At 40.4% G+C, this 22048-nt stretch overlaps 1 protein-coding gene across 1 annotated transcript; it reads right to left on the bottom strand.

Moving 5' to 3' along the window:
- Window positions 1–9278: 9278 nt before the first annotated feature.
- Window positions 9279–18382, bottom strand: tmem168a (transmembrane protein 168a). The gene is made up of 5 exons (XM_046873911.1): window positions 18283–18382; window positions 16288–17482; window positions 14571–14713; window positions 11903–12177; window positions 9279–10631 (listed from the first exon to the last, which is right to left on the bottom strand). Exons 2-5 carry the CDS (start codon window positions 17371–17373, stop codon window positions 10084–10086), a joined length of 2052 nt encoding a protein of 683 aa, XP_046729867.1. The 5' UTR covers window positions 17374–17482; window positions 18283–18382; the 3' UTR covers window positions 9279–10083.
- Between the last annotated feature and the right edge of the window lie 3666 nt (window positions 18383–22048).

Below are 22048 nucleotides of genomic sequence, written 5' to 3'. Positions count from 1 at the left end.
TAAAAATTTCATGCCTGTTCATCACTGTGCAAAATATATGCACGGCCAGCATCCAATATTTGTTTTTCATCCACCTATTACCCATATTCCATCTGTGTGTATTTGCTGTCGATATCCCCTCATCCAATAAATGCACCACCCTGCAAAATAAAATTGAGTTTCATCCCATTCGGACAAAGGAGGGTGGCGTATAAGAACCTATTGATTGCCTTTGCTTGCATTTCTCTCTAAAGCGCGTGGCTCGTTTTGTGATATGACAGCAGGCCTGAAATTGACCCACACACGAGAGGGACTCGGCCAAGCCTAACTACACAATGACACTTAACCTCTGGAGCTCACTCAGCACAATGCAATGAATAATTTCAAAGGAGTGTTTCTCTGGAATAGTGGAGATGGAAGACGCCAGCTGGCATGAAGGACAAGTCGGGCCTGGAATAGCTAAAGGTTGATCCACAAACTGATGAAGTCATCTAATCCAGTTTTACTTTAATGCCACTTGTTCTGGCTTTTCAACCTACTTCTATGTAATGGGACTATAAAGGCATTTATGTCCACGATGTGTGACAGCTTAGGTCAGGTCCAGTCACAGAATCACAGCAAAGTACAATGCAATACCGGATGACTAGTACCAGCTGAGTCATTCAAATTAAAATGAAAGCAGGTAAATGCTTGGGGTAAAAGAATCCCTGCAGCACCTACAGCAATTTCCAGAATGGCAGTGTGCTGGAGATTTCAGGGAGCCGTGACAGAAGAGAAACAGTGGAAGTACTGGAGCCAAGATGAGCTTCAGTGGAGATGGCACCCCACAGAGCTATTAGAGATGGACAATAAAGCTGTTGTGAAGGTCAGGAGATCTGTTTCTCCAGATGGGCCCACATTGTCTACCTCAGTTTCACAGCTGAGCCTTGCCGCAAAGCCGAACAACAACAAACAAATCATTTTCTATAAAACGAATAAAGTTACACAGATGACATGAATTACACTGTAGAGCTTTCCCTTTTCTTGCCTTAGACACTTCAGAGCAGATCAGAATTTGCATCAATGTAAACTTCACAGTGCATCTCCATTTAAAATACAGGAGCTAAAGAGGTGTCATGATTCAAAGAGCACATTATCCACAAAGGGGGCATCTCTGCTGGGTTGTGTGGTAGCAGTGAAAAAATGGCATATCCTCGCAGTAGCACATGGTGAGAACAGCTGTTAATTGTCAGGAGGCCTTTTTAAATTAAAGTGATTAAAACCAACTCTGCCTAAGCAAATCTGTTGTTCTGTCCCACTTATAACTGCTGTGTCAGAGTACCTTAGACCTTGATGGCTGCATTCTTTTCTTTTCTATTTCTGGCACTTGAAACGTCTCAGAAAGCACCTCTTCATAACTCTGCCTGATTCGAGTGGATGTGACGGTGTTTAGCTATTGGGCTGAGTTTAGGACGACTCCGCAGATATCTTGCAGGGGTCAATCATCCACTGGTCTGCTGACTACTGCTAATCATTCTTCTCCAATCAGATAAATGGGGGCTGATGGAAATTAGCTGAATTAGCTGCCCTTGATTTGAATTATGTACATATCAATGCAAGTCTTCCAAAAATAAAAGAAGTGGTGCTATTTTTGCCCAGCTGTTGAAAAGCTACATACAAATACAAAACAGCACTGTACTAAAGAGTTAGTGAATCGGGCTTCATTAGTAGGCGGGATAAAAGACCATCACTGATATGGTGCTGAGGGATACACAATTATATTTCACAGTTTCTTCAAACACAGACTTGCAGTTATTATACATAATTATGTTTAATGATATAGTCATAACTGTTTTAAGCAGGGCAGCTGATGCAAGGACCAGTAAGAAGCATGAAAACATTCATTACTGTGCCAGGAAAGAGAAAAAGCAATGTTAAGTGCTCGGCATGGACACGGATTTGGCTGAGCTACAATGCAGTTGATTAGAGTGAAAAGCTTTTGATGCAAAATTTGCTTGAGCGCCTAATTTATCATGATGGCATGACAATAAATTTCCAGCTTTTAACAGGGAGAAATGCAGTCCATTCAGAGAGCCCTCCATCATCCTGTCCTAAACTTCTATTATTGGGAGTGCATAGTGTTTCTGATCATATAAATCAGTTCATAATATACTGTAGCATGCTTAGTGACCACAGATCTATGGTTGCTATTTCGACTCTGCGCTAGCATGCTAGTCAATGCTGCACGGCTTCCTTGGCTTTCGTTTAAGGAATTCTCCAAAGGCAAAATATGAAAAATTCTGGTAAAGAAATATGCTTTATCGCCAGGCCAAATGCAATTGAAAAATGTAATTCAACAAGATTATGCAACCTCTTGCATATTTGGTAGCCATGTTAAAATTGTATAGTGCTTGGACTTCAGATCTATATCAATATATCATTTTATTGGTTTAGGAGTTTCTTTGATTAGTCAACAGATATAGACACAGATGCTGTTTTATACTCAACAACCATACACATTTATTTTAAGGAGTCATGATGTTAATGATGAATAAGCATGATAAACCCAGTGACTCCAAATTTATATTTAAAGACTGTTATTTACAAGAAAAAACAATGTGTAAATATTAGGATAATGCACATTAGTCAGTGTTCTGCTTATATAACTGGGCTTTGCCAATGTTAATCTGGCAAACTACTTGTTCAAAAAGCAGAGCACAGTCTCTCTAAATTTAATTAAAGCATTTTATTGCTTTCCCATCAGTCTGAGAGAAGTTGCTTTAATTATAAGTCCAAGCGTAGGTTACTCAGCCACTTAAATCTCTGTAATATTATATGAGTAATGGTAATGTGACAAGGGCAATGCAGATAATGTACTTCCACTATCACTGACACCCCATCATACTGACATCCACACACATGGTGTGTGCTCAAAGGGCATGAATAGAGTTTACATCTAACAGATTGACTTTATAAGTTGGAAATTCAAGCATGCTGGGAAGGATGACAGTTGTGTGATGGCATGTGTGTGGAATATGGGCACCTGCTTAATGTATGGCATAATTGCGCTTTAAAAACGAGCATGGTAAGCATCGCAATGTATGATGGTAATGTAATGTATGGTGTATGATGTGATGCTTCACAAATTCAGGATCTGGGGAATGATCCGAGCTCTGATTATTGTCTTTGCAGAGTTTAGACAGTGCCAATTTCCTCAAATTTGAGCCACATACAGGTAGGTGTATAGCTGCTCTAAATTGCCCAGTGTGTTTGTGTGTGCGTATACAATACACTGATAAGGCATAACATTAACAATGACTATCTCCTTACAGTGGGTCAGAGCATCCCCAGAGCAGCATGTCTTGTGGGGTATTCCTGATATGCAGTGGTTAATTCCTAGCAAATGTAGGTCAAGAACGATCAGTGAACCTGCACAGGGTAGATGGCTGCACAGGCATGCAAGGCTCACTGATGCCGGTGGGGCGTGAAGGCTAGCCTATCTGGTCTAATCCCACAGAAGAGCTAGTATACCACAAATTCCTGTAAATGTTATTGGTAATGGTGGAAATGGTGTTAAAACACAGTGCATTACAGCTCATTATGTATCCACAGGTCAGTCAGAATGTCTATTGCTGAACATTCTCCAAGTTTCAGTGCAAATAATGTCCTAAGATACACTGGCTTGCTTTTAAGGGTGTATTCCTATTTTCTGTCCAAAGTTCCTGGGACATGACCATGTTCAATTGTCAGAAATCTAGGCCCACTGTTCCTAATGATCAAAATGGTAAACCGATTATATTTTTGTAATTATTATTTCAGTAATACAGTATATACAGTATAGTATTATTTCAGTAATTCAAGTATATATCATACAATACACATCAATTATCATGCACACAACACTAATATTGTAGATTTTAAAATCTCTTCTTTATATACTATATCGGTTGTAAAGTCATCTTCTGACAGCTGTTGCTGCCTCCACCATGTAAGTGTAATTAAATGAAACATGATCTAGTGTGTGTCATTAAAATAGCTCAACCCTAGGATGCTGCTTAGCAACATGCTCTTTGTGGTCACTAAGAGCTTATTCTACTTCCAAAGAACATGGTGAAAGAAAAATGGCCCTGCCTGCTGAAATTAGGAAACAAGGACTCGCTGGTTCAGAGCAGTTTCTCTTAAGCTAATAGTCTGTTGTCTCACTAATGGGGGGAAGGATGGAAACCAATTGGACATAAGTACATAGTGTTATGCCACAAAAATCCACAATTTCCGCTAAGATGAAGACATGCCTAAACAAAATGATTTAGTATAGCCAAAAAAGAAATCGCTGAAAATAATAGTGCATGTGAAAATGTGAAAAATATCTTTTACATATGATTTGCATGATCATAGATACCCTAAAGTAATTGAGATTATAGGTAAAATATTTTTAATGTTAACAATGATCATATTGTCATTTTTTGTATACCTGCATAATTAAAAACAGAAAATTGTTCAACCATTACTTCCTGTTTCACAGGGGTATTAATATGGGGTATAAGATGTAACACATATTCCAAAGGCCATTAGTCATTCATCACAATGAGTTTATAGGAATATAGCTGTGATGTGCATAAAACGTTTTTTAAGCTTCACATAATGGAACACAGTGCATCACAGCTCATTGTGTATCCACAGGTCAGTCAGTCTGTCCACTGCTAAATAATGCTCTATGTGCAAATAAGTGCAAATAATGTTCTAAAATACACTGGCTTGCTTTTAAGGGTGTATTCCTATTTTCTGTCCAAAGTTGACCATGTTCAGTTGTCAGAAATCCAGGCCCACCATTCCCAATGACCAAAATGGTAATCCTATTATATTTTTGTATTATTATTAGTATATACAATACATTATACATCAATGATTCTGCAATAGTGTTGAAAATTTGGTCAAGATTAATGGTGTTCTCAATGCTTATCCATCATGCAATGCATCTGATTAGCCCCAAATTGATTGTGCATCAGGACAATGATCCAATGTCATTAAGAAATATCATGGTGAATATGGAGTCCTGGAAGTGATGGTTTGCTTCCCCACAAAACCCTGATCTCAACATCATCGAGTCTGTCTTCGACTGAAAGGAGAGACAGAAGGATTTGAGGTGGCTTACATCCACAGATCATCTCCAAGGTGTTTGGAACAACGTACCTACCGAGTTGCTATAAAAACTTTGTGCAATTGTACCTAGAAGGCAAAGGGTGACCACACTGAAAATTGATTTAATTTGGATTTCTCTTCTGTTCATTAACTTTTCATTTTGTTAACTGATTAAAACACATTATTTGAACACATTCTTACTTTACAGCATTTTTTTACACCTGCCTAAAAGTTTTGCACAGTACAGTCACAAAATCTTTTTTGATTGAACTGTTTTGTGTTTGTGTTTCTGATGAACGTGAAGCTGAAAGTTGAAGGGTGATGATAAATGTCATCAGTGCTTATGCGCCGCAAGTGGGTTGTGAGATGAAGGAGAAGGAAAAATTCTGGAGTGAGTTAGATGAAGTGGTAGATGGTGTACCTAGGAAAGAAAGATCAGTGATTGGGGCAGAATTTAATGGGCATGTTGGTGAAGGGAACAGAGGTGATGAGGAGGTGATGGGTAGGTATGGCTTTAAGGAGAGTAATGTGGAAGAGCAGATGGTGGTAGATTTTACTAAAAGGATGGATATGGCAGGGGTGAACACTTATTTTAAGAAGAAGGAGTAGCATTGGGGGACATATAAGAGTGGAGGAAGATGCAAATAGGTGGACTATTTTCTATGTAGGAGATGCAACCTGAAAGAGATTGGAGACTGTAAGGTGATGGCAGGGGACAGTGTAGCTAGACAGCATTGGATGGTGGTCTGTAGGATGGCTTTGGAGGTGAAGAAGAATAGGAGAAGTGTGAGGACTGAAAGAAGCATACGATGGTGGAAACTAAAGGAGGAAGACTGTAGTGTGAGATTCAGGGAAGAGGTCAGACAGGGTCTCGGTGGTAGTGAAGAGGTGCGGGATAAATAGGGAACTACTGCAGGAGTGATAAGGGAGACATCCGGAAAGAAAAAGGAAGACACGGAGATGTGGTGGTGGAATGAGGAAGGAGAAAAAGCATAAGGCAGATAGATGAGAAAAGTAGGCAGAAGCACAAGGAGATGCGGCAGCAGGTGAAGAGGGATGTGGCAAAAGCCAAGGAAAAGGCATATTTTTGGAGATGGCAGTGAAGTTTTTAACAAGATTGTTTAAGATTCTGGAAGGTGAGTAGATGCCTGGGGAATGTAAAAGGAATGTGCTGGTACCGATCTTTAAGAATAAGGGAGATGTGCAGACCTGCAGTAACTACAGGGGAATAAAGTTGATCAGTTACACCATAAAGTTATGGAAAAGAGTAGTGGAAGCCAGGCTGAGGGAAGAGGTGACCATCTGTGAGCAGCAGAATGGTTTCATGCCGAGGAAGGCCCTACGAATGCAAGAGAAGTATAAAGAAGGTCAGAAGGAGTTGCATTGTATGTTTGTGGATTTAAAGAAAGCGTACGACAGGGTGCTGAGAGAAGAGTTGTGTTATTGTATGAGAAAGTCAGGTGTGTCAGAGAAGTCAAGAGTCAAGAGAGTCAAGAAGCTTTTATTGTCATTTCAACCATATATAGCTGACGCAGTACACAGTGAAATTAAACAACGTTCCTCCAGAACCCTGATGCTACATATAAGAACAATCAGAGAAACAGAAAACACAGGGCTAAGGACTAGTAACTGTCCTGTGTTGTCTTGAACTGTCTTGTGTTGTGTTTGCACTGTTTGCACCAGGTTGCACACATGCACACATAAAGTGACAGTTCAAGACAACACAGGACAGTGCAGGACAAAACAGCCAGTATACCTGCCAGTAAACCTGTTATAACAAGACAAAGTGAACAAAATTTAACAGTAGCCAAAATGTAAACAAAATGTTGTGCAAAAGAGCAATATAGCAAGTCATAGGTGTATGAAGTGAGTAAGTGTGTGTGTTGAGTCCGGGTTGTACAGATCAGTCACACAGTTTTGTGTGTGTGTGTGTGTGTGTGTGTGTGTGTATGCGTGTGTGAGTTCGGTACAGTTCTTTGTTGAGGAAGCAACTATATTGCCAAAAGTATTGGGTCACCTGACCTTTCCTGCTATATGTGGTTCTTTTCCAAACTGTTATCACAAAGCTGGAGGCTCTCATTTGTACAGGATGCCTTTAGATACGCAATAATAACATTTTGCATTCACCTGAACTTGGAAACCCAATGCACCTGTGCACAAAGTGAGCCCTCCTTGAAGATATGGTTTACATCGTTTGGAGAGAAAGATCTTGAGTGGACTGCTATAGAACGCTGATCTTATCTCTACTGAACACCTTTGGCTTGAATTGGAACGCTGACTACACCCCAGGTCTCCTCACCTACATCAGTACCTGCCTTTCATAATACCATTGTGGCTGATGGACACAAATATCCGTAAGCATACTCCAGAATCTAATGGAACATCGTCCTAGAAGAGTGGAAGGAATTATAAAAGCAAAATGGGACTAAATCTGGAATGCGATGCTCAAAAACCACATACCACCATAATGACCAGGTGACCCAATACTTTTGCCACTATAGCGTATGTGAGCGTGGTGCAGGACATGTATGAGGACAGTGTGACAGCAGTGAAGTGTGCAGTAAGAACGACAGACTGGTTCAAGTAGAGGTGGGATTGCAACATTTCCTGTCAGCAGTGGTGATGGACAGGTTGACTGACGAGGTCAGACAGGAGTCTCCATGGACTATAATGTTTGCGGATGATATTGTGATTTGCGGTGCGAGTAGGGAGCAGGTTGAGAAGAGCCTGGAGAGGTGGAGGTACGTGCTGGAGAGAAGGGGAATGAAAGTCAGTAGGAGAAAGACAGAGTACGTGTGTGAATGAGAGGGAGGGCAGTGGAGTGGTGCAGAGAGAAGAGGTGGTGAAGGTGGAGGAGTTTAGGTACCTGGGGTCAACAGTGCAAAGTAACGGAGAGTGTAAAGACAGGAGGTAGAGCTGGAGGTAGCAGAGCTGAAGATGTTGAGGTTTTCCTTGGGTGTGATGACGATGGACAGGATTAGAAACAAGTTTATTAGAAGGACCGTGCATGTAGAAGATTTTGGAGACAAGGTGAGAGGGGTGCGATTGAGATGGTTTGGAAAAGAATGCTGAGGATGGAGCCACCAGGCAGGAGGAAAAGAGGACAACCCAATTGTCCTGTCCACTACTCATAATCCATTGGAAATGTTCAGAAAGTAAGCTTGGGGCAGTATGATTCCTTTCTTCAGTTAACTTAATATGAACTACAATGTGCTTATTGAGAAGGTTTGAGAAACAAGACAAACCACAGAAGGTATCAATCTGATCAAGCAGATCTACCGGACAAATGAGTTTGACCCATGAAGGACACATCATGCAACTTACCAGATCTGCTGGCATTGGTGTCAGAACACACATTTAGAGGTCTTTTGGAAACCATGCCTTGATAGTGAGCGCTGTTCTGGGATCATGAAGGTGATCTACAAAATTTTAGGAAGGTGATGTAATTGTTATGGCTTATCTGTGTGTTTGTTGCAAATGTGAATCCACACACAGTATAAAAGTGTATTCTAATATATGTAATTGTGATTGACAGGATAGGATTCAGCAGTCATCCTTTCCTGTGATGGAGCTGTGTTTTGTTTTTTTACCCAGTCTGGTTTAGGGGATACATAAATCTCTTAATATAACCTTCTCATAAATGATTTCTGCTGTATGCATGAGTCACTGACCTTAGCCAATATCGCTACAGTCCCCAGTCACGAATAATGAAAGAGAAAACACTCGCTTTATTTTTACAAGGGTGGCTGGGGACTGCCGCTAATAAAAACACACTGACAATTGACTCAAGAGTGTGCATTCTAGATTTGCAGAAACCCCGTCTCACACCCTGCTGTTTAAAAATAGAGCCTCAAGGGAAGAGCTATTTGCAGACCTCTTGTCCTGAACTATAAAAAAAAGCATTAACATGGCCCTTAAAAGCATTGCCTTAAAGGCGTGTTTACATGGAGCTCTGAGCAGATAAACAAGGCTTTAGTCACTGTCCCTGGAACACAAGACAGAGGGTTTCATCGGTCCTGGGTTAAAAAAAACTGCAATAGTATATTTGCATGGCAACAGCAGCACATATGTACCATACTTACAATTTGTTCATGTGTTATTAGGGAATGTAGAGGATAAAATGATGTTCTTACCGATAAATAAGCATTTAACACTGTAATTATCTTAATTCACTGTTCAAATATGTTTAAATAAAACATTTATTTATGTCAAAGGAGAATACAATAACATACGAAAACTGTACAAAGCTTGTGTGAAAACCCCACTGGCTCAGAATGAGAGCCTGCACCCACGCCAAAGATCAATTAATGTAGTGAGGAACTGATAGTCAGAGCTACACTCTACACAACACACACTAATAACATCTTAATTCCTGTTTTGCTAAATTTGTCATCAAAGAGACAAAATAGGAATTTAAAATAGGTTTCCTACAGGGTCATTTAGAGTCCACAACTGCTTGTTGTGGCACTTTCAACTCAAATAACCGCTTTTTTTTTTCCTCCTGTCAACATGGAAGCATAAAGTTAAAGGCACTTAAAAAGTAAAGGGAGAAAATACAATTTGGTATTCAAAAAAAACGATGACAGTGGCATTAAAATAACCACACAATACAGCATTAATATTGTAACTTCATTGTCGTTTAGTACGGATATAAGAAATTGTTTTGTTCCAAATTAACGCAGACGCCGGGGTGTAAAAAATTATTAATTAAATTAATCAAAACGCACAGAGGAAATCATTTAAACTGCTATGTCAAGTACATCCCTGTCCAAGGAGGGAAAAAAACAAAACAAACAAAAAAAACAAAAAAACAAAGAACTGCAGGGGAAAAGAGGATGCAGCCACCAAAATTAGACCATGAAATGCACAATGTCCTACACAGAACAACATTTTACCTACTTAATGAGCATTTGAACAAACAAAGGAAAAGGCACGTAAAATAAGGCGCACGTCACGTCAAAAAGTTGCGAAGATCGTAGTTCAAATCTATGATCTAACGAGCTTGATTCCCTGCCCTGTGTCGAGGACAGCAGGAGGAAACCAGCCGAGTTTGAGCCTCCTGAAGCAGCGAAGGCAGGCACCGCAAAGCCATAACAGATTCAGCCCACAGCACCAATTAGCCACAGACACCAGCGGGTAAGTGACACGAGGGAAGTGGGTTTTCCAGTGCTTTTCCACGTCGCTGCCAGTCGGCAGGTGGAGCCTGTAGTCACTCCAACATTTAGAAACGCCATATACGGCGGAGAGGAGACGCCCTCGCTCGCCCCACTGCACGCCACTTTCCGGTTCACAGTTGTATTCCACCCACTCCGAGGTAAAGTCTCCTAGGCGAGGAGCGTCTTGGCTCTCGGCATCCCCAGCCGAATTCATTTCGGCTCCCTGCACAGCCACATAAAGGCCCTCCACCCTCCGCACAGCCTTCACCCATGGCCCAGAGTTCTCTGTATCCAGCACCAGGATGAGGCGGGAGGAGAAGCCCACGTTGCGCTCCTTCCACAAATCGAGGATCTGCCCCAGGCGCAGACATTCCCCACCTAAAACAGAACAACTGTCAGTCAGAGGGAGGAGGCTTGAGAATTGAGAATGTACAACTTCATTATAGTAGGATCATGTTGTTTTTTTTGTTATTTTTTTTAGCCGTTTAAAGTGCACATACGAATGTAAATAACAAACTAAAATGGTTTGTGTGCACCAAAGTTTTAGGAATCCTTGCTCTTTTAAGAACAGGTGTATTTATACTGAGGTTACATGATACTCCATACAGGCCGGCTCTATTCAGCTAATTATTTGTGTTATGATGGCAATTGGTTGCACCAGGATTATGGGTTACACAGAACTTGTGTAATACATTTTTAATTTGTAAATTATTTTTTTTAAATTAGTCAATAACTAATATTGACGATCTTCCACCACTTATCAATATCATTGGCTATTTTATGTAGATAGGGGTGAACACCTATGCAACAAACTGTAAATAAGATCACACCAGTCAGTTCTCCGGTCAGTCTGAACAGCAAATTCATGGAAATACATTTCCTGGTAACATGTATGAAGTAAAAATCACACTTATAAGGTTGAAGCTTATACTTATAGCTATAGCTGATAGTAGTTATTATAACTCAAAACTGAGAAACAGTGTGAAGGGCTAGTGATGGAGTGTGTATGGCAGTCTGTCAGACACAGCATGCTGCAGTTAGACCTATACAGCAGTGTGAGGCTGTTTTCCAGCCAGCCTGCTCTGATCAAACAGTGTGACATGACCTCTGACTCTGTCTATCGCTCATAAGGATTAATAGCTTGGTGAGATACCTCATGCACACACAAACAAGAAGATAACGCATTGCGAAGACACTGTGCCAAGATAAGATGATTTCTTTTACAGTTTGGAGAGCTTTCTGGGTAAAAAAAAAAAAACTAAACTAAAGAAAAGACCAGCTAAAACAAAACTGCCAAGGTTTTAAAACTGGCTCCTAGCAAAGGTAAGTGTGTACATATTAACAACACAGAAAAACATAAGGTGTAAGGTCATTAGTTATATTTACGGTATAACAAGTTAATAACCCCTGAATGCTGTACCATAAATAACATTAGCAAACACTTTCAGTATACACAAGACAGAATTTTGTTTAAAGCTTTGTACATTAGCAGTGGCTCGTCGTAATATGTGGTTATGCTATTTATATTAAGTTTGTAATCTGGCGTACCAGTGTAGATTGATTCATTGCTCTGGATAAGGGCGTCTTCTAAATGCCGCAAATGTAAATGTATTCTAAGACGAGTTTTCGACGTCCCTACCCTGACTGACCTGTAAGAGCCCAGTCTCCTGTAGGCAAAGTGTGTCCGCTGAAGTAGATGAGGTAGTTGTCGTGCCGGGGGCCGTCAGCAGTACGCAGCTCCAAGAAGGAGCGCAGTTTGCCCTGGAGTGTGTCCAGGCTCAGTCCGCTGGTGGAGTAGTCACAGCCGAACGTCTGGATTAGGTGGTGCGAGAAAAGGCGCTGGACAGCGTTAATTGTTGAGGTGGAGCGCAGGTTCATCTCCTGTACCTGCTCCGGAGGAAGCAGTACAGGCTGACCATCCGCACTGTTAAAGCACAGAAAGGAGAGGGAAGGGAATGTGAAAGGACAATATGAATATGTACGAGCTCAGAAAAGGAGATGAGAAGTATAGAAAAATAAATAGAACAGAACACAGACCAGGTGAATTTCCCCAGGGGAAAGTTCAATTTTCCTGTCCATAAGGAACGAAACAAACTAAATTTCCCCCATAAACCTCATTCAGCATCTTGCACTACAAATACATTTAGGCCAAAGGCTCTTATGACCCTTCTGCCCCTATTCACTTGGATACAGCTCCACCAAAAAAGCCCATTAACCCAGGAAACCTTCCCAAGGAGTATAATTAAAGTGTGGAACAGGGTAGCCGTACACGTGCTTGCTGAAGACTGAAATGGCAGATCTAAAACACACTGACCCGTAAAAACTACCTGGCTATGTGTTTGGCTATTCAAGTGAAAATGACTTCCTCTCTTACTATTTTGCCCTCCCCTGTCTGTTTCACTTGGGAACTCTCTCTTACGCTTTTTCCCATCCTCTGTTCAATTTTAGTCTCACTTGATCTTTTCCACCGCTCGTTCTCTACTCTCTACCGCTAATGAAACTCATTAATGAACACACTACAAAAGACACTTAGGTGAATGTAGCCATACTGAATTGTGTTAGCTATATTAGTTTTAGATGGGGCTTAATCGTCTGAAAAAAACCTGCTCAAAAGAGCTGTGTGAATAGACTAAACTCAGTGGAGAGAGGGAGATAGAAGAAAAAAAACAAGAAAAAAAAAAAAACACACTTGCTACACTTTTCTATACAATTCCAATGAATGGGGTGGTACTTGAAATTATATTCCGTATTTAAAATGAAGTAAATACAGGCTCCAATGTGGAATTTGGAAATGGGTGAAAATAGCTAAATGAAGCATATGCAAAAATGGTCCTTTCTGTCTCTCTTCATGCTACAGCCATCTGTCTGTCTGTCTCGCTGTCCGTATCGTTTCCTTTCTGCCTGCCTCAGCTCCCCGAGGAACCCTCATGATTGTAAAAACATGATCTGCACCCATCAGACAGGAGATTACACCCTGCTATATTCCCCTCATGTGCCAGCTCCCTGCTGAGACCTGGCTCTCAGTGTGCTGGAATACTGAGCGTGATGGAGCTGTGGGGCTGCATCCTAATCAGCCTCCTTACTCACAGTTTCTCCTTATATAGAGGAGACAGCACGCCCTACACAACCAGTATTAACCCATGTTTATTAATAGCTATTAGTTTATTAGTTTTGCACTCTATTTGCTATCACCTATTCAGGGACTTCCAGTCATCAAACTCTCCCGATGCTGTAAATAAGGCTGACATAGTCTTAACATAAGTCTGAATGGACTGCTCAGCATGATTTCCCTGCAATGAATAGATAAGAAAGAAGAACACCGGCAGTGGCTGTAGAAATATGAAGGACAAATTAGGTGTGTGCTGTTTACATCAGGACAGAGGTGGACAAATCAAAAATTCATCATCTTGTCCAAATGATATGTAAAAACACCACTTGTTTGCCCAGGATTTTTCTTGACTTGGTTAAGGGGCAAAAAAATTAATATGTAAAAAAAAAGCATACACAGAGATATTACACAGTGGGTTGAAGGGAATGCAGCAATGTACTAATGAAGTGCATTATTCTGATCATGATTTCTAAAAATTTAATAAGAGTGTGTTTTTTCTTGTTTTTTGTTTGTTGAATCTACTTGCTCCTGGCCAACGTGGCATAACAAACACCCTGAATATGATCCAGATGCCCAGCCTACTGATCTTTCCACAAATACCATTTAACAAATGTTCCAAAAATCCATAATGCATAGATATAGTATATACACTATATTGGCAAAAGTTGTATAAAGGGCGAAAGTACGGTATGTACTTTTTGAGCATAGCATTCCACATTTAGTCCAAATGTTTTAGTCCCTCTTTTATTTTCTTCCAATCTTCTGAAAAGATGCTCTACTTGATTTTGGAATGTGCTTGTGCACATTTGTGTTCATCAGCCAGAAGGGTGTTAGTAAAGTCAGGTACCGATGTAGGGTGAGGATGTCTGGGGTGCAGTCAGTGTTCCAATTCATCCCAAAGGTGCTCAGTACAGTTGAGGTCAGAGCTCTATAGCAGGCCACTCAAGATCTTCTTCTCCAAACCATGTAAACCAGATCTTCATGGAGCTCATTTGTGCACAGGAGCCTTACCATCCTGGAGCAGGTTTGGGTTTCCAAGTTCAAGTGAATGCAAAATTTCATTATACATCCAAAGACATCCTATAAAACTGTGTGCCTCCAGCTTTGTGGTAACAGTTTGGAGAAGAACCACATATGGCAGAAAAGGTCAGGTTTCCCAATACTTTTGCCTATATAGGATATATAGCTAAAATAACTGCTGCACTTACCTGCAGTAACTTGTTGGAATGACTACTGCATAGCCCACACATGTCCCACCCAGACAGTTGCCCAACTCATGGAAGAGTCCATGTACCAGAGACTCCAGTGACAGCACCACCAGGAACATGCTCATGAAGAGTGCATTAGAGAGCTGCCAAAAAAGTGCATTTACATCATCAAAACAAGAAAAAAAAGGAACATACAATTTCTGTGTAACATTACTGGAAAGTGGTGTGAGATTACTTCAAATATCAAACAGGAAAGCTTGGACATAGCGTAACTCTCAATGAAATGGCAGCCAGAGGGGAAAAAAAGAAAACCTTACTCACAGGGCAAGCTAGGTGATCGAGATATGGATGAATCACAGGGATAAATATTCGCTGGTGTAGGTGGTAATTCAAAAACTACAACTTTCAGTTATACTGGCAGTCAGCTATGTAAAGCCTAATCATCAGCTCTAAAAAAAAAAAGAACATTTTATACCCGGGTGTTTTACGAGTCATGTATATGGACCACAAGAAGAATCTGACCACATGGACTTGCATATGGAAGAAAAATACCTCTCCTGTTAGTCATACCTAAAATTTTATAATAATTTGCATAATATGCTAATAAGCGTATTACTCTTAACCACCACCTGAATACTTTGTTTTTCATTTGTATGTTTATGCAAAATATGTTTGCCACAGTAAAAGTAACAATTTTATTTATTTTTATTAAAAAGGACCAATTCTGAGAACCAGTCAAGAATTATTTGCAAATGGAAAGCTGTCCAATGTAAAGAGATGTATGCAAATTACATTTAAATGTCTAAAATGCTTCACAGGCTTCAAGAAGTTGTTTGAACAGATTCGTGAAATTCCACCTGAATTTTTACCTGCACTTTTTCTCACTAATTAAATATTCTAAAAAATATTTAAAAAATAAATATTCTCACTAATTACTATCTAGACAATCCTAACGTGTTACGTATAAAACAACCAAGTGTAAATAGCTGTCTACGAGTCCAAACTACCGCCTAGTAATACAGTCGTTGGCAGTGGACAGCCTACAGGAAGGCCTGGAATGACTCATTTTACAGCACATTATATTAGCGCTTAGTAGTTCTCTGCTTTTGTCAGAAAAGGTACTTCTGCCCAAGGTCTAACAGCCGGTTGTGCATGCTGTCCTCATTTCACACAAGAGAATCAGTAGGAAGAAGTGCACTACTCTGCCACTTACTCATCAACAACAGCAAGGATTAGTCATTATCCTCCTCATTATTCTTGTCATCAGTTAGCTTGCCTAGACGCAACTTTATGCGTAAAGTCAAAGCCATTATCTGGTCTGATTACCATAATGTTTTTCTAACCCAATTATGTGGCTTCGGTAAATGTTAAGAATGTCAGAATATCGAGTAAATTACAACTTTGTAGTGCAAAATTGGATAAACAATTCGTTCTAGCATTTAAACAATTCGCAACCGATTCGCAGAATTTGTTTACAAAGGTAAAAGTAAAACAAGTAAAGCTTTTATTGATTACAAACTAAAACCAATAAATACAACATAATAAAGTGAATTAGAAAACAGTCTGTGGCTGTAAATGTGGCAAGAATGAGCTCATAAAAAAGAAAACCTGTTTAATTAACTGTTTAAGCCTCTTTTACAGCCACAGCCTGAGTGTTTCCTCTAAACCACCTGCTTGCTACTATAGTCACCTGCAGCTTTACATAATTCTCACTCACCTGCCATGACACTGCCCCCAGGATGACGGTCGAGAGCAGGCAGAAAAACAGCAGGCGTTCGGAGATGAGGCAAAAGTGGCGCACCCCCCTGGAGGCCATGATTCTGTCTAGACTGCGCCCGTCTGAGCGCTGGGCAGCCTGAACCTTCTGGGACTCGCTTAACTTGGTGTGGAATCCCCAAAGCGTGACCAGGAACACCATGTGGCAAAGCACCCAGAAGAGGCCGAACACACAAAATCCAGGGATAACGAGGTACCAGAACTCCAGGTGTCCCAGTTTCAGGGCACAAAGCACAAAAAACATTAGCTCCACAATGCTAAGCGGGAAGAGAGAGAGTCTGCGCCACAGCCTGCCTGCTGACAAAAAAGGCATCCAGCGTTCAGTCACCGAAAGGCTGCTGAAGTACACGTCTAGCAAGGGTTCACAAATGAGCCGTCCGAAGTAACAGCCCAGGGTAAATGGGTTTGCCTGGACATGAAGAGCCTGGAAAAAAGTGATGGCTGTGACTACAGAAAAGCAGATGAGATTGGGAAGAGCCAAGAGAGACTTCATTCGCAGGTCTATAATAATGACACCTAAAGCAACCAGAAGAGCGATGATTGCTGCTGACTTGTAGAGGACCATAGTGGTGCTGGCTATGGCAAATCCCAGCAGCTCGAGAGCCTCGGCTGATGTAAGTACAACTCTCTTGTGGTTGACGCAGCCACACAAGCGGTCCGTCAGTGCCCACACACAGCGCATAGCCACGCTGGCCAACAGCAGGTAGTTCGTCACTTGCTCCTTCACATCATTCTCTAAAGAAGAACTGTTCAGAAAGCATAGAAGGCCTTGCAGAAAGCCAAACCAGAGATGGAACAGGCTCAGGCTGGCCCACTCCATCGAGAAATAATAATACAGGATGCTGGAAAGGCCCAAGACAAAGAGACCTAGAATAAAAATGACCAGGATTGTAGGTTCGGAAGTGTGCTCCCATCGTACGTACATGCCTAAACACACCGCCACCAGCAGGTTTACACTGGACAGGTAACCCAGGCAGCGGATGGAGGACCACACATCCACCTCCTTACTGGACTCCTCAGCAGTCATTGTGGCTTTTTATATGAAAAGCCAGATGTACAAAAGCTTCAATCCTTCTTCTCTCAGGTTACAGAAAGCAGTTTGCCTTCCACCTTCATTTCTAAGAAAAAACACATCACTGCAAAAAAAAAAAAAAAAAATAGATATAGTCATTATTTTAAAAAAGCCATCAAATAAAGTGAGTTATGCTTATTGATATCTACATTGACATGTACGGCATTTCGAAGACGCCATAACCCAGAGCGACAGTCCTTTTATGACGTCATTATCCCATTTCTCAATCTTGTCACCATTGCTCTGGTTTTCTCATCAGATATGTGTACACCTGGTGATCATGTCTATCACAACTATGCAACTAAAATGGATTTAGAAACATGTACTTATATTGTAGACTCTTCATATCATGCGTTCATATTATTAGATCCATTACTGTAATCCAAACAGCTAGAACACCTTCAACCAAACAACCCGGAAGTCCGATTTATTTAATTTTTTACTGTTTTGTTACAATAACATACACATTTCACGTGTCATTGCGTGTAGTTTGACATGTCTCATGGCCTAATCGCCCTCTTTTTGGTGAAATCATAAACTCCTCCTGTCTGCCACATCAACTCCCTAACAAGCTAGCATTATGGCTGTATCTCAAATCGCTATATATCAGCCAAATAGTGCACTACAGTTGGCGCACAAACCTCATGGCGCTCGTACCCTACGCAGTGCACTTATACCGCTAGCAGTCAGTCTTTTACAACACGACCAATGCTAGCGTTTCTTGTCGATGTTAGCCGGCATTTCTAATCCCTCGCAGCTTTAAAAATATGTCATCCAAAACAAGGACGACATTTTCCTTCACTCTCTCCTGCACTGCGTGAAGATGTTTTGACCAAAAACAGTGTCGCATTTTGACAAACTTACCTTTACTTATGAGCCAACTTTCTTCTCTTCCGGGACTCCATGTTTTCGTACTCGAAACTATGGTGTCCGCTGAGGGGCAAACTAGGTGAATACAAATTGGGAAGATTGGTTGCTGTGACGCTGTGATTACTGGAGACTGAACTCTGATTTTAAATCTTATTTAAAAAACAAATACATCAGTCCATGCAATAAATTTACATTTATTACAAATAATTTCAGTAAACTAGCCATAAGCTTAATTATATTGTTGGGTGGCAATGCAATTTCCTAAAAAGAATTAGATAATAAAAACCAAATATTGATAATCAGTTATTAGCCATCAAAAACTAAACTAAACAAAAGTATACAAACAAAATAGATTTAATTAAGATTGAATCACTGATACCCAGAATTTTGACCCAATTATATTTTTATTAATTAATATGTAATCAATCAAAATGCACTTACAGGTAACTTACATATAGTATCATTGTGGCTCTATGGTTTTAGTAAATCGACAAAAATTTTGTACCTATTGCAATAATGAGCCTAGAGTATTTTATATTTTCACATTTGGCAGATACTTTTATCCAAAGGTACTTACAATTGAGCTGAGCAGCTGAAGGTTATAGGCTTTAATCACAGGCCAAGCAGTGGGATTTTGGCAATGCCAGGATATGAACTCAAGATTAGCAAGTACTTTCTGATCATTAGCCCAGAGCTTTTTTATTGCTGCACCACAATAACATTCCAGTATGATAAAATACCACAAAGACTAATACAAATCAGTGAACGTACTAGTAACATGCATTGGTTTCTTCCTTTTTGCTAGACTGCCTTACTGCGTTTAGCATATAAAGATGACAGTGTTGTGGCAGAAGGCTAGATTTCATACCCTCTGGTGGTTCTGCTCATTACAGTTATTGTCTCCCACACCTCCAATCTCATTAATCAATATTCAGCAAGCGCATTAACCTGGTCATTGCTTGAGTGGATCTGGAGCCTATCCTGAGAACAATAGGCATGAAGAAAGAATACATCATGGATTTCACACCATGCCATGACAGGGCATTATGCACACTTAGACAGTTATTCACACCAGTCCATATACTTACATACAAATCTTTTTGGAACAAACCAATGAAGACACAAGTAACGCATGTGGAGTTTCACATAAACACAAACCCGAGTTACAGGATCAAACTGGGGAGCAAAGATTATATTAGTAGCAATACTACCTAATATAATCCCAATGCTGATCTATTGGCAAAACCTTTAACCAAAAATGCCATACACATAGTTCATGCCTAACCATAATGCTTAGTGTTGAAGCCAATGTTCAGTATATTAAAGATGTTCATAATGATGCAATATTGGACACTGTTAGTCAGGGTAGAGAAATGATTAACATAAATTGTTCATTATTATCCATTTTGTAATCTTAACAGATAAGTACAGTACATTATTCCAAACACATGTTGGTGCCCTAAAGGCATTGCAGAGATTATCCATATGGCTATAACTGAGGTAGAGGATGAAGCTGCAGAAACCCCCCACCCCCTGCTACACACACACACACACACTCTCTCTCTCTCTCTCTCTCTCTCTCTCTCTCTCTCTCTCTCTCTCTCTCTCTCTCTCTCTCTCTCTCTCTCTCTCTCTAACAGTCAAGGAAATGGCACGTCGCAGCAGTGTGGCATTTTCTCTACAGGGGTTCTGCGTAGGTAGAAACACACCGACTGGGTAAACACAAGGCAGGCAACCTCCTACACAAGTTCTAGAGAAAGAGCCAGAGAGAAAAAAAATATATGATTGGCATTTTTATTGGGTATCTCTTCATGAGATTAAGGTCAAACTTACTGCTCTGTAATACTGCAAAAGCTGTGCTGCCTAAAATCTGTAATGGATTCATTTCGATTTCTAAATTAGCCAGCTGACAACAAAAGGAGAAAAAAATGGCAGCACAAAATTGCTTCTATTTCTGTAGCATTGCCCTCTGCTCTCTAGCCTAAAGCACTTTTTTGTTTATAAGCCCTCTATATCAACAGCACATTTAATGGATGCCTCTGTAGCAAACTGCACAAGCTCAAATATATTCATGTGGATTTAATAGCTGTTGTTCATTCCACAATGGCTGACAGAGGAGAAAAAATGTATTTGGTCGCAGATATATTACAAGACCATTTTCAAGACAGACTTTTCAAGAAAAGCTGGACATTGTGAAGAAAGGTCAGTCAAAACAGTTTAAAACAGTTGATAATTAACAAACTAAAATTAAATTAATTTAAATTATGAACTTGTGAACCATTTATACTTTTGCACTTTATTTTCTGAAGTATTTACGCAAAGTGACAATTTTAAATCCCCAGGAAAACTGTAATGCATGGAACAAATGCACAAAAAACTCTGGGTAATTATATGAGGTTAATATTGATGCTTCTGCTGGAGATGATGTATGCAGGTGATGCAGCTGTGGCTACAGTGAAAGGAGACTTGTAGAATTGTGTTCAATGGGTTTCTTGCTTTAGAAATGCCATTCATTCAAGCTGCATGAGTTATCTCTCTGTGATGCATCATTATACGTTATACGTTTCTCTATAATATTAATGGTTTCTATTGTCGTGGCATCATAATGATAGTAGGTGGATTGATTCAGGCAGGACATCACTAAAGGCCTACTGTAGGTTTGAAATGCATGGCCTGGTACTTCATGTTGTGTGCGCTCCAAACCTCCTCACCCTACATCACTATCTTACTTTACTCACACCCTTGTGGCTGAATAAGCACAAATTTTAACAACCACACTTTAAAACCTAGTGGGATGTTCAACAAGCACATATGAATCTTGTGGTCAGGTGTCTACAAACTATCGCCCACAAACTTACATCTTCTTGTTCTTTCAACTTCTCCCATTAGGGGTCGCCACAGCGGATCATCCGTCTTCATACCCCCCTGTCCTCTACATCTGCCTCTTTCAAATCAACTACCTGCATGTCTTCCCTCACCACATTCATAAACCTCCTCCTTGGCCTTCCTCTTTTTCTCCTTCCTGGTGGCTCCATCCTCAGCATTGTGTGTGTGATTTTGTCATTGGGGGTTTTAAAAGGCCAATCAATTCTCACTGTCCCTCACGCCACTGGAATGTGCGAAGTGAGGAGACGAGAATGAGTAAAGCCCGAAAGGGTACTAAAGTGCTTCAGAGTGCATTAAGAGGTCATTGCCATTTATAAATGCACCCAATCAGTCCACTTCTACCTTCCTTTTGAATGAAATATTAAGGGCATTTGTCATAAAGTAGACTACACATTTCTGTCAAGGCACAATGAGCATGGCAAAGGGAATGTGGTCGCCTTTTCTTTTAATTAGCTCTTCATTTTATGTACATAATTGAAAGCACTCAACATATCTGAATGTACAGCAAACAAATTGTACACAGGTACACAAAGAGGACACCACACACATGTTCAGAGCAGTAGCACACTTGAATAATTTAGCTCATAAAATAACAAACGCAGGAGTCTGTGATGTGAGCATGGCCTTTTCATATTTGCCAAGGTCACACTTTACTTTACTTTCTCTCCTGTAAAGGCAGAGCAGGATGAGAAAGGACACATGAGTTCTGAAGGATGCTCACATTTAAACGTTACACTCCTACACCACCTGGCCACCTGCACATGCTAAATTCCATTGAAATAGTGGACATGAAACATACCCATCATCGATATAGTATATCTGTAAACAACAGGTAAAATTAATAACAAAAAAATTATGCAAATATGAAATAAAT

This window comes from Silurus meridionalis, chromosome 18 (genome assembly GCF_014805685.1).
Source record: "Silurus meridionalis isolate SWU-2019-XX chromosome 18, ASM1480568v1, whole genome shotgun sequence".
In the NCBI taxonomy this organism is placed as follows: domain Eukaryota; kingdom Metazoa; phylum Chordata; class Actinopteri; order Siluriformes; family Siluridae; genus Silurus; species Silurus meridionalis.
The sequence above is the reverse complement of the archived record's forward strand: the minus strand, read 5'-3'. Positions and strand labels throughout refer to the sequence as shown.

What these genes read in the sequence shown, in the direction of transcription:
- tmem168a (XM_046873911.1), bottom strand. Translation starts at nt 17,373, where the DNA reads ATGACTGCTGAGGAGTCCAGTAAGGAGGTGGATGTGTGGTCCTCCATC. An exon ending in TGGGGGCAGTGTCATGGCAG is followed by an intron (nt 14,714 to 16,287) that starts GTGAGTGAGAAT and finishes CTTTTTTGGCAG; the next exon opens with CTCTCTAATGCACTCTTCAT. An exon ending in ATTCCAACAAGTTACTGCAG is followed by an intron (nt 12,178 to 14,570) that starts GTAAGTGCAGCA and finishes GTGCTTTAACAG; the next exon opens with TGCGGATGGTCAGCCTGTAC.